Genomic DNA, 15,699 nt, shown 5'->3' on the forward strand with positions numbered 1-15,699 from the left:
GGCATCAGCAAGTCCAAGGCATTCTCGAGGAGCTTATATCAGGGGTTCCGAGCAATACTCTTCCTCAGGTGTCCTTGCTTCTAGGGACTAAGTCTTCACCATCCTCAGGTCTCAGTTTAAAGCTCAGTTCTTCAGGAACCCTGCCCAACACTAAGACTGCAGTTCTGTGTTCTCCCGGTATTCTGTATTTCTTCGTTGGTGTGGTTGCTCACACAACCACAGTGAGTTATCAGCTTGATTGGTTCATTTCATCTCCCTCTGACCCTCCAGACCAACAGACAAAAGAAATTTCTGTCCAGGGCAGTTCAGTGGCCACCACCCCTGTGTGGTTATTGAGCCCCTGAGGTGTGATTAGTGCAACTGAGGAATTGAATTTTCCATTGCATTTTAATTGTATTGACTGTTAATGAACATAACTTTGAATTTAGATAGCCCCATGGAGTGGGGCTGCACCACCCCGGTGGTTCAGATGGTAAAGAATCTGCCTCCAATGTGGGAGACCCGAGTTCAGTCCCTGGGTGAGGAAGACCGCCTGAAGGAGAAAATGGCAACACTGTCTAGTAGTATTCTTGCCTGGAGAACCCCTTGGACGGATGAGCCCTGAGACACGACTGAGCGGCTGACGTTTACTGTCACTGATGTGGAGTTGGCAGCTACCGGTGGCCTGCAGGCCTCCAGACTGTTAGCGGCAGGGAGGAGGGGAGGGGCCTGGGGATAAACCAAACCCAGAGGAGCAGCTCAGGAACTTTATGTATGAGTGAACAGAGAGAATTTACCAAAGCCAAAATAATACAAGGCAGAATCGATTGAATTCTAGATAAAAAAATAAGCAAGCAGAAGGCCGTGGAAATGTAGAAGACAGACCTAGGTCTCCCTGACAGAAAGAAACCCGAAGTCTCTGAGAGGGGTGTGAGTTTTATTGGGCAAGTGGAGAATGGGCGAGCTTAGGTATTTCCCTGGTGGCCCAGTGGTTGAGACGTCACCTTCCAATGTAGGAGGTTCGGATTTGATCCCTGGTGGGGGAGCTAAGACTCCACGGGCCCCGAGGCCAAAAAAAAAAAAAAACAAAACCAAAACATAAAACAGAAGTGATATTGTAACAGATTCAATAAAGACTTTAAAAATGGATCCACATCAAAAAAAAAAAAAAAGAAGGCTTTTGATAACCTGAAATCTTGTGCCATTTAATGATGTCTCATAAGGATGCTCCAAGAATTAGGATTCTGGCTTTTCCTTACATAATCTGAATGTGAATTTGCTGTGAAGCGCGAACCTTCCTAAATCTTAAGCCATTACTGAAGTCAGAGAATTTTTTAAAACACCTTTTTATCTGACTTTCTGCATTTTGCATCACGGCGACTACTGACTCTTTGGAGCTAGTGGAGGTGGCAAAAAGTGTCTCTTGGGAGAAAGCTTGCTTCTCAAACGGCAATGAACTTGGGATTCTGCAAGGCCAAAAGCGTGGCATAAATGAAATATTCTTTTTGATTTTGGCCACAGATGGTGTACCCAGTGTATGGGGCTCTGAGAGATCACTTTGAAGTTAATTATATTTTATATTGTTAGGAATACGTTCACAATTATAGTTAGATAAGGGGAATTTATATTCTCCTCTGTTCTCTCCCTGGCCCCTGCCTCTTCCCTGCCATGGCCCCACAGGTCCAGCCCCCCTTTTGTACTCCCGATGAATTTACATACTGGGCAACAGACTGTGGAAATTATGCCGGGGCACTTATGTATTTCTGTTCATTTTATGTCATCATTGCCTACATCATGCTAAATCTGCTTGTAGGTAAGTGATGCTCGTTGAATATTTTTCAATCTCTTTAAACTCAGGTTGTTAGATAATTATGCACAATTTCCAAGTAATTATCCCGGGTTGCTTGGGGTGGGTGTTTTATGGCATTAATTATAAATTGTTGCCTCTCGGTCCAGAAACTGAAAAGACCTTTGAAAGGCACATAAATGACAGTTGATTGCAATTTCAAGAGTTGTCCTATTTATTATGTCCATTAATTTCAAAAGCTCTTGTCATGGGTTCAGTTGAACAAATATCAGAAAAGGCTACCTTTGCAGCCTTGAAATATCACAATTATGTTTTCAAAAGATATATGTTGTCCACCCAGCTATGGGGCCACCAGAACTCAATCTGATGTTTAAAAAGTGCCCGGGAACTCTCAATGAGGAGTTGAAGCCAGCTGGCGTGAGTAGCTATAGACACAGAATGCATGTTTATGCTCATGACCCTCATGTTTTGGAAAGGCAGGAGCTGGATAAATAGCCCGGTCCAAGTGTAAAACATGCCAACTTGGAAACCGTACTAAAAGCCCTTTAAAAATTTGGCTTATAATGTAGGCGATAAAATTCATTATTTATAATCGATGTTTTACTTTTTGGGAAAAATGACAGATTAGCATAATTGCCTAACATCCTCATTTTTCTTTTCTTTTCTTTTTTTTCTTTAGCCATAATTGTGGAGAATTTCTCCCTGTTTTATTCCACTGAGGAGGACCAGCTTTTAAGTTACAATGATCTTCGCCACTTTCAAATCATATGGAACATGGTGGATGATAAAAGAGAGGTGAGAGAGTCGATTATTGTCTCATGCCCCACCCCAAAGACACTTAATGCCTCATTGCAAACTTTTCAGTGGTTTTGCTGTTGACGGTTGACATGTATTGAATTTGCATAGAATGGCCATTGCTGAATTGCAGAACGCTGTCATTGACAATTTAGTAGGACGCGCTAGGAGGGGAGAGGGACCGAAGAGCTCCCTGTCCTGTTCTTTCCAACCACGAGTGTCCTCTCCTTCCGACATTCGGAAGGTCTTCAAGGAGAGGAAACCAAAGGGAGCTCTCAAGAGGCCAATCTGGGCTCAGGACAGGATGGGGTGAGGTTCACATCACCGTAGCGACCTGTAAGGCAGATTCAAACAGCAATTCTGATTGGAAGTGCAAAGGAGTTATTTAAGTGGTTTCTGAAACTTACAATTTTGGAATTTGAATGTTTTCACCATAAAGCTTATCCAAGATTTCCTAGAGTGAGTCAGAGCAGCTCTTCTCCTGTCCGCCTCCCCCCCTCTCCCCTTCTCCTGCCCCCGCCCCCGCCTTCCTGACCCCTTCCCCCTCCTCTCCCCCTTCTTCCTTCCTCACCTCCTACCCCTCCCCCTCCTTCCTCCCCTTCTTCCTCCTTCATCCTCGCAAACCCTCAGGCACCGTTCTAGGCACCAGGGACTCGACCATGAACAAGATGGCAAGGTCCCTGTGCTCGCAGAGTCTACAGGGAGAAAAACTATAAAAAGTGAAACAGTAATGATTGTAATGATGACTTTTATTTCAAGAAGCGATAAACACTTTGAAAAAGATGTGACACGGTTGAGAGTGGCTGGAGCTGGGGGCGGATGTTTAGCAGGGTGGTCGTGAAGGCCTGGCTGAGCAGGTGTTATTTGACTTAACATCTGAGGAACGAGGGAAGGTCAGCCACGGGCAGACCTGGGGGAAGATCTGGAAATGGTTTCTGGAAGAATCGACTGCGGACGCAGAGGCCAAGGAGCCAGAAGGTCAGCCACGGGCAGACCTGGGGGAAGATCTGGAAATGGTTTCTGGAAGAATCGACTGTGGACGCAGAGACCAAGGAGCCAGAAGGTCAGCCACGGGCAGACCTGGGGGAAGATCTGGAAATGGTTTCTGGAAGAATCGACTGCAGACACAGAGGCCAAGGAGCCAGAAGCAGAGAGGACATGGTTTCCTGGATCAGGGCTGGGGTCTGCAGGGGGGCGCACGGCTTCCCCAGGCCCTGTGCTCTCTCTCCCCTTGGTGACCCCCCCGCCCCGGGCACTGGTCTGGGGGGGTTCTTCCAAGATGCTGACCTGGCCTCCATCTCACCTGGATCTGCTGAGCTCTCCATCACTGCCGCCTGCAGGGGCCTGCCCTCCGTGGACACACACGTCCACCGCTCACACGTGTGGACGTTAGTCACTGGCAGGAATTCACAGGCTGCCAGCCTCCCTGCCTCTCGCCCAGTTCTTCCATTCAAAGTCAGAGCCAGGCTGGCATGCAGGTGTCGCCGCCCCGAAGGGAGTGACCCCGTGTTAGGGGCTCGGAGTCTGGATCTGCTGGGAGCTGGGCCTCCTGGATGGGATTGCCCTCATGCTGAAGAGGACCCGGAAAGGAGTGGTCTTTCGGCAGAAGAGCAACTCAGAATCCATAATTAGCCATGCCCAGCATCTGGACTAAGTGAGGAGGAGGATCGTGTCCACATGCATCACTGTCCTCTCGGCTCACATGTTAGAGAAACATGAGCACGGGCTGAGTCCGTGCAGCAGGCACCGGGAGAGACGTAAAGCAGGAGCCGTGCTGGAGAGGCGGAGGGTGACCTCTGCCCCTCCTGGCTCCTGGGTGCCCGAGGTGGCGGGGATGTCCCTGTCCCCACCCCACCCCCCAGAACCAGAGAAGCTCCTGCAGAAACTCCCAGGAGCCAGCTCTTCATCCTGGTCTCCTCCAGCTGTGCAGACCCACCCTGCCTCGGGAGGCCAGCAGCTTCCTCGTTCTCGTGCTGGTTTATGGCAGCTTTTGAAAACTAGCTGTGGGCTCTTTGGCTGTGAAAACAGAACGCCAAGCAAATCATGGTGGCCTAAGGATGATTTCCGAATGGCAGTGCTCTGTTGCCAGGCTTCCTCGGTGGCTCAGTGGCAAAGAACCCGCCTGCCAGTGTGGGAGACGAGGGTTTGATCCCCTGGGTTAGGAAGATGCCCTGGAGAAGGAAATGGCAACCCACTCCAGTCTTCCTGCCTGGAGGATCCCACAGACAGAGAAGATAGGCAGGCTACAGTCCATGGGGTCGCAAAGAGTCCGATGTGACAACCATCAACATGCTCTGTCACCAGCGGGTGATCCACTCCAGTGTTCTTGCCTGGGAAAGAAACACCATGGGCAGAGGAGGCAGGCGGGCTACAGTCCATGGGGTCGCATAGAATCCTCTGCGACTTAACAACCATCCCCACGGTGTGTCGCCAGGGGGTGATCCCGACCTTCCGCGTGAAGTTCCTGCTGCGGCTGCTGCGGGGCAGGCTGGAGGTGGACCTGGACAAGGACAAGCTCCTGTTCAAGCACATGTGCTACGAGATGGAGCGGCTGCACAATGGCGGTGACGTCACCTTCCATGACGTGCTCAGGTACGGGTGGGGGCGGGGGCGTGGGGGGGGGGTGGGGTGGGGCGGGGGCGGGGTCTTGGGGGGCGAGGGGGGGGGGGCTCCCAGCTCTGAGTCTCAGCTGCAGGGGCGATGAGCCCCCTCCCCCTTCGTTAGCAGGAAGGAAGACATCCAGAAGCCCGGGTACCTGCTCAGTTCCTGGGGCCAAGCTGGGGCTGCAGTCTGATCAGTCTTCTCACCCGTGGGTCCGACCAGAGTCGGCCTGGCCCACCCAGAGACGGGCATCTCTGCTTGGTTGACACACCCCATTTCCAGACGTTTCCTGAGGACCCCAGATAGGACAGAAGGGCAGACGGAGGCTCAGCCCTTTCTTCTCTCTGAGCAGCTTCTGCATTATTTGCTAGGATTGCTTTAACAAAATCCCACGCTCTGAGTGGTCTAAGCAGGCAAGTGGATTGTCTGGAGGCTGGAAGTGAATTCAAGGAGTCAGCAGACGGGGTTCTCTCTGAGGCTGGGAGGGAGGATCGGATCTAGGTCTCGCCTGGGGCTGCTGGTGGCGTGCTGGTCATTGTTGGTGTTTCTTGGCCTGTGGAAGCATCACGCTGATCTCTGCCTTCATCTTCACAGGACATGCTCCATGTGTGTGTGTCTGTGTGTCTGTCCAGCTGTCCCCTTTGTAAGGACACCAGATCATCTCGGATGAAAGACCCACCCTACTCCAGCACGACCTCCTCCTAATTACATCTGCAGTGCGTGTGTCTGCATGCGTAGTTGCTTCAGTCGTGTCTGACTCTTTAGGACCCCATGGACTGCAGTCCACCAGCTCTTCTGTTCGTGGGATTCTCTAGGAAAGAGTACTAGAGTGGGTTGCCATGCCGTCCTCCAGGGGATCTTCCCGACCCAGGGATCAAACCTGGGTCTCCTGCATTGCAGGCAGATTCTTTACAGTCTGAGCCACCAGGGAAGCCCAATCTGCAGTGACCTATTCCCAAATAAGATCACACTCTGAGGGCCTGGCATAAGGACTCTTGCATAGCTTTTGTTGAGGGAAAACAATTCAACTCAACAGCTTCTTAAATGGGAGTCCGTGGATAAAATTCAGAGGTCTGTGGTCTTGGAAAGAGAAACAGTTCCATCTTTATTTTCACTAGTCATTGGCTGCAATGCAGCATCTCCTTCAAAGATGAATGCAGGCAACAAACCACAGTGGTGTTAACAATACAGTAGCTGTATCTTTATCACCAGTAGAATTCACAGACATTTTCATGTCCATTACTGCATGTCTGATATCTTAAAATACCTGTTATGCTTCCCAGTTCTGAGATATAATAGTCATTTCACCTCAGCTAGATGTTATTATTCAATATAATAGTAGAGAAGTTCTTATTTTACTGTATCACCACCTTTTCAAAGAAAATAATCTAAGGACTCAATTTCTATATAATCCGTTTCCTGTGTAATGTGGATTTTGTACTGCATTCAAAACCTTATGCTAAGAAATGTTGCATCGGCTGCACTGCCAAAGGAGCCGTGCTGCAGAAAAAGTCCAGAAAACCCTCTACCACCAGTAGCTATGTTCATCGTGTTGCAAATACCCAGCCAATTAAATGTTGGGTATTGTGTCACAAATTTCAGGAGCATCCAAGCATACAGAAATACGTTGTAACTGGAATCTGAAAAATGACCAGAACAGAGGAAGGATCTGGGAGAAGTTCTCAAGTTATCAATTTTACCTCCCTCTCTTCACTTCTTCTGGGAGCAAGCAAAAAGGCAGGCCAAGATGAGGCAGAAAACACAGATGAGAGCAAAGAGTGCCATCTCTCTCAGAATGTCACCTCATCTTCCTCATAGTGACAGTTTCAGACTGAAAGTGAGGTGTATAGACACATCACTGTCCCCACTAATTACCATCCAGTCTTTTTGGATGACATTGTGTGTCTGATCAAATGGACCCAGACGAAGCTGATGGAGGCATCCTTTGCCCCTCCTTGTCCTTCTCGCCCTGGATATGATCACAAGTGGCCCACAACGATGAGATTCTTGACAAGGCAGGGGAGAGGACTTCTTCCCCGGTGGTGGGAAGAGGCTTAGATTGAGAGTGGGTCATGGAACTGATACCAGGGCTGCATGGGGAAGGCCCCTCAGGCACCTCCACGCTGTGATCTGGGCTGTGTAGATGGATGTGAGCTCACAGCTGGGGGCAGGCAGGGGCTACGCGGAACAGCACCCAACTGCTGGAGGGCTCCGTATCCCCCTTTGGCTGCGAGCCCCTCAGCCTGGACACGTGAGGTGCCTCGTTGCCCAGGCGCCCCCACGCGGCGTGTCGGCTGAGTCGCTGTCATCTGCCTGTTGTCTGGGCCTATTGTGCTAAGGGCTGAATGGGAGTGAGCGTTGCACCCTGGCTTTGAGCCCATCTGAAATGAATGAGGAAGGGACTTCCCTGGTGGTCCAGTGGCTAAGACTCCTTGCAGTTGGGGGCGCGGGTTTGATTCCTGGTTGGGGAACTAGACCTTCAATGCCGCAATTAAGAGTCTGCATGCCGGGCTTCCCTGACAGCTCAGTTGGTAAAGAATCCGCCTGCAATGAGGTTTGATTCCTAGGTTGGGAAGATCCACTGGAGAAGGGATAGGCTACCCACTCCAATATTCTTGGGCTTCCCTGCTGGCTCAGCTGGTCAAGAACCTGCCTGCAATGTGGGAGACCTGGGTTCAATCCCTGGGTTGGGAAGATCCCCTGGAGAAGGGCAAGGATACCCACTCCAGTATTCTGACCTGGAGAATTCCATGGACTGTACAGTCCATGATGTTGCAAAGAACTGGACACAACTAAGCGACTTTCACTTCACTTCACTTCATACCACAACTAAAGATCCCACATGCCATGACCGAGATGGAAGATCCTAAGCGCTGCAGCTAAGACCAGGCACGGCCAAATAAGTAAATAAAAACAGATGTTTAAAAAATATAACGAATGAGGAAGATCTCAGGGAGCAAATGAGATAAATTGAGAGGGAAACGGTGAGGGGCCAGGGGAACGGGATACGTGACCCACAGCCAATCATATTGACCATCACCAAATTTTTCTGTATATAAACATGATTTTTTTTAATTAAACATTTTATTTTGTGTTGGAGTGTAGCCAATTAACAATGCTGTGATAGTTACAGGTGAACGGCGAAGGGACTCGGGCATATACACGTGTATCCCTTCTCCCCCAGACTCCCCTCCCATCCAGGCTGCCACATACCGTTAGGGAGTTTGGAATGGACAAGTACATAATGCTCTATTTAAAATGGATAACCAACAAGCATCTACTTGTAAGCACAAGGACCATCACCAAATTGACCTGAATGTGAAGAAAGTATAGCGAGAACAGTCTTCCTTCTACAGGGGAAGTTCCAGACTTAAGCAGCTGATAATGAAGGTCGTAGCCTAGCCTGGATCTTTTGTTTTGCGAACGCTGATGGTGTGGTAAGCGCCTTGCAGATAGTAGCACACTTCATCCTGTGGAAAGGCAGGTCCATTACTCTCCCCGGCTGATAGAGGAGGGTGGAGACAGGGCGGCGACATAATCAGCTGATCGGGGTGGCATCGGAAACTTACACTGGCTGGATGGGGTCGCCTCCTCTCTGGATTCTGTGATGGCCACGAGCCTGGCCCCCAGGGGCATCAGAGCTCACCACTATGCCCACCCCCCCACAGCATGCTCTCCTACCGGTCAGTGGACATCCGCAAGAGTTTGCAGCTGGAAGAGCTGCTGGCCAGGGAGCAGCTGGAGTACACCATCGAGGAGGAGGTGGCCAAGCAGACCATCCGCATGTGGCTGAAGAAGTGCCTGAAGCGCATCCGAGCCGTGAGTGCGCCAGACCTGCCCGCCTTCCCTTCCTCCTCTCGGAGCAGGAGGCGGGGTGGGGGGGAGGGAGAGGAGGCGAAAGAAGGAGAGGAGGGGGCATGGAGGAAAGGAGGGGTTGGGGGAGAGGGAGGAGGGGGGAGGGGAGGAGGGGGAGAATCCAAAGGAAAGAGCTTTGGAAAGAGGAGGAGGGAGGGGGAAAGGAGGGAGGGGAGGAGGAAGGAGGGGGAAGGCGAGGAGGGTGGAGGGGAGGAGAGGGGAGGGGAGGAGGGGGGAGGGGAGGAGGGAGAGGATCCAAAGGAAAAAGCTTTGGAAAGAGGAGGGGGAGAGGGAGGGCAGGAGGAGGGGGGAGGGGAGGAGGGAGGCAGAGGGTTCAAAGGAAAGGGCTCCCACAGTACCTGGATTAGATCCTTCTGTGATCACCTTATGGACCTTCAACAATGTCACCCAATCCATTCACAGTGATTCAAACCCTAATTATGGCCCAGAGTCAGCTGTACTCTCTTGAGCAGAGTCTGTAACAAGTTTCCATTGAATCACTTCTTTATAACACAGTATGAATGTTTAAAAAGCAGTTTCAGTTCAGTTCAGTCGCTCAGTCGTGTCTGACTCTTTGCGACCCCATGAATCGCAGCACGCCAGGCCTCCCTGTCCATCACAAACTCCTGGAGTTTATTCAAACTCATGTCCATTGAGTCGGTGATGCCATCCAGCCATCTCATCCTCTGTCGTCCCCTTCTCCTCCTGCCCACAATCCCTCCCAGCATCAGGGTCTTTTCTAATGAGTCAACTCTTCACATGAGGTGGCCAAAGTATTGGAGTTTCAGCTTCAGCATCAGTCCTTCCATGAACACCCGGGACTGATCTCCTTTAGGATGGACTGGTGGATCTCCTTGCAATCCAAGGGACTCTCAAGAGTCTTCTCCAACACCACAGTTCAAAAGCATCAATTCTTTGGCGCTCAGTTTTCTTCACAGTCCAACTCTCAAATCCATACATGACCACTGGAAAAACCATAGCCTTGACTAGACGGACCTTTGTTGGCAAAGTAATGTCTCTGCTTTTTAATATGCTGTCTAGGTTGGTCATAACTTTCCTTCCAAGGAGTAAGCGTCTTTTAATTTCATGGCTGCAATCACCATCTGCAGTGATTTTGGAGCCCCCAAAAATAAAGTCTGACACTGTTTCCACTGTTTCCCCATCTATTTTCCATGAAGTGATGGGACCAGATGCCATGATCTTAGTTTTATGAATGTTGAGCTTTAAGCCAACTTTTTCACTCTCCTCTTTCACTTTCATCAAGAGGCTTTTTAGTTCCTCTTCACTTTCTGCCATAAGGGTGGTGTTATCTGCTTACCTGAGGTTATTGATATTATTCCCAGCAATCTTAATTTCAGCTTGGGCTTCTTCCAGCCCAGCGTTTCTCATGATGTACTCTGCATATAAGTTAAACAAGCAGGGTGACAATATATAGCCTTGACATACTCCTTTTCCCATTTGGAAACAGTCTGTTGTTCCATGTCCAGTTCTAACCATAAAAAGCAATTTATGGATATTAAAATATTTACGATCGCCTTTTACCAAAGGCAGGTGTTCACAATGCCAACAATCTCTACGTGTTTAAATGGCAATTGAATTGACAAAGCTACTTTTAAATTGCCCCTAAAATGCCCAATGTATTGTTGACAGTGTTGTTTGATCTTTAGTTAAAGACCACCTCTCCCCAAAAGTTATGATCTGCTTCCTGAACTATAAGCTTTAAGATTCTCTAATTCATAAATCAATGAACGTATACTGTGTTGACTGTGTTTGCAGTCAGCTTTTCTATTTGGTCATGACTTTTATGAATGCTTTTGACCTATTCTTGGAAATGGCAACCCACTCCAGTATTCTTGCCTGGAAAATCCCATGGATGGAGGAGCCTGGCAGGCTACAGTCCGTGGGGTTGCAAAGAGTCAGACATGGCTGAGCGACTTCACTTTCACTTTCACACACGGGTTGGGGGGGTGGGGAAATCAAATGAACCAGTAAACATTTATATAGAACAAATTTTTTATCTTGTTTCTAAGAACATCAACTGCAAAGCATACCTATTGGAGGAGAAAAGGTCCCCAGAGAAAAGGGCCAGTCCAGCCTCGTATAGCAAGGCAGCTGTGACAGATGCCCCCCCCCACAACTTCTGAGTTTGCTCAGTGTTCCCCACCCCCCGCCCCGTCAGCCCTGCTAGGTCAGGGGTCACGTCTGCCCCCCACAGGCCCTGGCGGGGCACGGGCACTGCTGACTCTCTCCCAGAACGTCCTAGCCTCAGTGTGTGCCAGGACAGGTTGGCCCACTGCGCCCAGAGCCAGGCCTAGAACAAAGCAAGGGTTTCTCTCAACCACCCAGGTGTCCTGCTTCTTAGAACTCGGAGGAAAGGAGCGAGCTACGTTGGCTTGGTGAGCACAGAATAAGAAAAGAAGGGGAAGAAAATAGAAACTCATGTTAATGACCTAAAAATCCTGTCACACCGTGTAATATAGGGAACAGTATTCAATATTGTGAAATAACCTACAAGGAGAAAATACCTGAAAAAGAATGTGTGTGTGTGAGTATGCTGCTACATGCTAAGTCACTTCAGTTGTGTCCAATTCTTTGTGACCCCATGGACTGTAGCTTGCCAGGTTCCTCTGTCCTTGGGATTTCCCAGGCAAGAATACTGGAGTGGGTTGTCATGTCCTTCTCCATTATATATATATAAAATGGTATTAGTTGCTTAGTCATATCTGACTCTTTATTACCTCTTGGACTGTAGCCCACCAGACTCCTCTGCCCATGGGATTTCCCAGGCAAGAATATTGGAGTGGGTTGCCGTTTTCTCCTCTAGGGGATCTTCCTGACCCAGGAATCAAACCCACCTCTCCTGCATTGCAGGCAGATTCTTTACCATCTGAGCCACCAGGGATATGGCTGGGCTGTACACCTGAAACTTAGATGACATTATAAATTGACTATATTTCAATTAAAAATTGTTTGAAAAGAAGGAAAAACAATTCTGTTTAAAATGAAACTTACATGGTAGTATCAGTGAACATAAGGATTGTTATGCAGATGAACATTCCAAGCCCTCCTCTAAAGCTGTCTGATACCCACCAGGGAAAAACCCTCATTTGGAAGCTTTAAGTGGTCACCAGGCTTCCCCGGCAGCTCAGATAGTAAAGCGTCTGCCTGCAATGAGGGAGACCCAGGTTCAATCCCTGGGTTGGGAAGATCCCCTGGAGAAGGAAATGGCAACCCACTCCAGTACTCTTGCCTGGGAAATTCCACGTGCGGAGGAGCCTGGTGGGCTACAGCCCATGGGGTCGCGAAAAGTCGGATACAACTGAGTGACTTCCCTTTCTTGCTTTCTTTCTTTCCTTCTTTCTTTCTTTCTATTTTTCTTTCAAGTGATCACCCAGCAGGCAGGTCCTTTGGAGAGAGGAGAAGAGAGGAAGATTTGAATGGTGGGGGTAGGGGATGTTGGGCTGACTTTCCCCTTCCTGAAAGAAGGTTCCTGTCTCCATAGAAACAGCAGCAGTCCTGCAGCATCATCATCAGCCTGAAGCAGAGCCAACAGCAGGAGTTGAAGCGGATCCTCAACCCGCCCAGCATCGAGACCACGCAGCCCAGCGAGGACCTGAAGACCAATAGTCAGGACAACAGCGTGCAACCCGAGGTATGGGCAGGGGGCGTCTGTCACCCATGAATGTTCACAGAACAGGAGCTGGTGCCATTCACATAGACATTTCACACAAGTGATGCTACTTCTAATAGGCAGTGAAGTTGATTTAAAAAGAAAAAATGACTGCAACATATTGATCCAGTTTATGTTTGTGTCCTTGTCATCCCTGAATTTGTGGAACATATTTCAAAAGATTCTGATTTATATGGATACAAAAAAAAAAAAAAGAATGCTCTAAACTTAATAATCCTGTTGATATTTGTCTAAAGAGTTAATATCACGTCTGTAAGGGTTTGAGTCCAGCCATAGCCCGTGACTTAGGAGAATACGGTTTGCCTGAAGTTCTGCCCTCAATATTTTCTCTTCCTCACCAAGTCCTAGAAACTTGCAGTCAAGTGAGCAAAAGGTTTGCAGTTGGCCTTCAGCCTCCTTAAACAGGCTCATCGAGGATTAGTCCTCCTTTGGTTGGGCATCAGAAGAGCATATGGAAATCGGGGAGGCTTAGCATAAGGACCTTCTGTGTACTGGGGCTCAGCCTAGCTTCATTTCCAGCCTCCATCTGCACATCCATAAAACAGCTCAGCGTCACCAGTCTCCTGGAGAGCGTGTGGGTGAGAAGCAGCTGGCAGGAGGCCCAGGCCTTGTGAGGCTTTCAGTGTGAATCAGGTGGGGCTGGCCCAGCATCCTGATGTGTAGTGACACAGTCGGAGCCGGCGCCAGACACTGCCGCCTGGGGCTCCGTGGCTGAGCAGGACCTTCCAAGGGGCCTCTTGCCCCGCAGCCCTGCTTTGGGTGGATTGTGGATTCACATGTCATTGGCTCGTCCCCACCCCCAGCCGGTAGGAGTCGTGGGCCACTGAGACCTGGGCCAGGACGGTCAATATGGGGGACAACATGGGGCATCTGCAGTGGCCCTGCCACAGTCAACACGGGGGACCATGTGGGGCATCTACAGTGGCCCTGCCACCTGTCTGCCCTGAGGGGGGCCAGCAGTAGTCACCTGTGGGGCTGGCGAAGCAGGGAGGTGATGCTGGCTGAGCATTCTGGTTTGGGGTTAAAAAACTCGAAGAGAGGTGAGGACCACAGTGCCGACAGGGAAGGAGGAGATGCTGGTAAGGCAGAGACTGGGTGAGATGCATGGAGGAAATCCGAGCATTTCTCCTTGACCTCAGTCTTAGTTGATCGATGTCTCGTTCTCCTCTGGGGCTCATCCCAGAGTTTCATCTGCTGAGGATTCATCTGGAAGCTCTAGGCGCTGACCCCCAGGTTGGCAAGCATGTGCTGCCCCCAAAGCAGGTCATCCCTGCTACCCCCACTTCTTCCTAGAAGCCCTTCCCTGCTGTCCTGGTGCATGGCGGTGCCCCCAGGAGTAGGGGGCTTGAAGCTGTGGAATGGAGGTATCCAGGAGGGACGCCCAAGGAAAGGGGCCACCTGGAAAGTCAGGCCTTTCATCCTCACCATGTGCAGTGGTGACTTTGTCAAATTTTCCTTGACTCTTTTGCCCATGTTCACTCTTCCAGTCCCCCTGGTGGATACAATGGGTCCATACGGTTTTCCCCACTTGGCTTTCCGGTGGGGCTTTCTTCCTTTCTTAAACTGAAATGAGGGGCCAGGCCAGCGCACAGAGGAGGGTGGAGGAGAGCTCGTGGTGAGGGATAACCGCCTGACTCTCCCCCCACCCCCATCCCTACAGTCGAGCAGCCAGCAGCAACTCCTGAGCCCCACCCTCTCGGACCGGGGAGGGGGTCGCCAGGACGCAGCCGAGGCCGGGAAGCCCCAGCGGAAGTTCGGGCAGTGGCGCCTGCCCTCCGGTATGTACAGCAAGTCCTTTCTCCAGCGATTGGCTCATCTGAAAGTTTGTGGTTCAGTCACTGAGTCATTTCCAACTCTTTGCAACCCCATGGACTGCAGCACACCCGGCTTCCCTGTCCTTCACCATCTCCCGGAGTTTGCTCAAACTCATGTCCATCAAGTCAGTGATGCCATCCAACCATCTCATCCTCTGTTGTCCTCTTCTCCTCCTGCCCTCAGTCTTTCCCAGCATCAGGGTCTGAAGGGTATCAGTCCTCTTTGTGTGTTTGGGGTCTTGAATTTCAGAATTCAGGTCTGCATCTAAAATTATTTATAGCGACCTGGTGGTCCAGTGGCTTGGATATCAAGTTTCATTGTAGGGGGCCTGGGTTCAATCCCTAGTCTGAAAGTAAGATCCCAGAAAGTCATGCAGTGTGGCCAAAAACAAAAAAGCTATATGTAGACAGTGAAGTGATGAAAAATGTACTTCCCTCATCAGAAACATTTTCCTCAAAATGGCTTCTCTAAGCAGAACAATGTCAGCCCTTGTTTTCAGCCAATAGAGAAGGCAGCTCCTATTTTTTTTAATAGCTTTATTTATTTATTTATTAGGCTGAGGTGGGTCTTCCTTGCAGTGCATAAACTTCTCTAGTTGTGGCACATGGGCTTAGTTGTCCCGTGGCCTGTGGGATCTTATTTCCCAGGTCAGGGATCGAACCTTCATCTCCTGCATTGGAAGGCAGATTCTTAACCACTGGACCACCAAGAAAGTCTCAGCAGCCCCTGTTAGCAAAGATATTATACCCACAACATAGAAAGATCGAGAGATTAGCGCCACAGGCTTCTAGTGCACATTCCAGGCATTCCCTAACTTAGGCAACCTGTGTTTACGCTAGGAGGGCGTGGGTGGGTACACGTCACTCAGAAAATGACGTAGGGTTCTCAAAGAAGGAGCAACAAAACCTATTCAGTGCAGTGTAATATGTTTCAGCACTTACTGTACGCCAGTCACTATCCTCACAACCCTATTATTTTCCACATTTTACTGACTCACTGAGAGAGTTTTCTTCTAGAGCAGCATGGAAAACCAGGATAATCCCATTCAGGGCATGCAGAGTGAGAGGGAGAGCAGTGATCTTCCTGGTTCAGTGCTTTCTCTGTGGATAACAGCCCACAGGGAAGTGGGGGCTTCTTACATTTGTCCAATGCCTCT

General features: G+C 49.7%; 1 protein-coding gene across 3 annotated transcripts in view; it reads left to right on the plus strand.

Annotated features, from left to right (window-relative positions):
* The window catches only part of NALCN (sodium leak channel, non-selective), a 283,090-nt gene that overhangs the window by 265,097 nt on the left and 2,294 nt on the right, over positions 1 to 15,699 (plus strand). For all 3 annotated transcript variants that reach the window (XM_070471442.1, XM_070471443.1, XM_070471444.1), the window contains 6 exons: positions 1,660 to 1,792; positions 2,466 to 2,581; positions 5,016 to 5,173; positions 8,851 to 9,001; positions 12,540 to 12,689; positions 14,389 to 14,506. In XM_070471442.1, coding sequence (XP_070327543.1) covers positions 1,660 to 1,792; positions 2,466 to 2,581; positions 5,016 to 5,173; positions 8,851 to 9,001; positions 12,540 to 12,689; positions 14,389 to 14,506 — 826 coding nt within the window. The remainder of the gene's footprint in view (positions 1 to 1,659; positions 1,793 to 2,465; positions 2,582 to 5,015; positions 5,174 to 8,850; positions 9,002 to 12,539; positions 12,690 to 14,388; positions 14,507 to 15,699) is intronic.

The sequence above is a fragment of the Odocoileus virginianus genome, chromosome 8 (assembly GCF_023699985.2).
Source record: "Odocoileus virginianus isolate 20LAN1187 ecotype Illinois chromosome 8, Ovbor_1.2, whole genome shotgun sequence".
NCBI classification, from domain to species: Eukaryota; Metazoa; Chordata; class Mammalia; order Artiodactyla; family Cervidae; genus Odocoileus; species Odocoileus virginianus.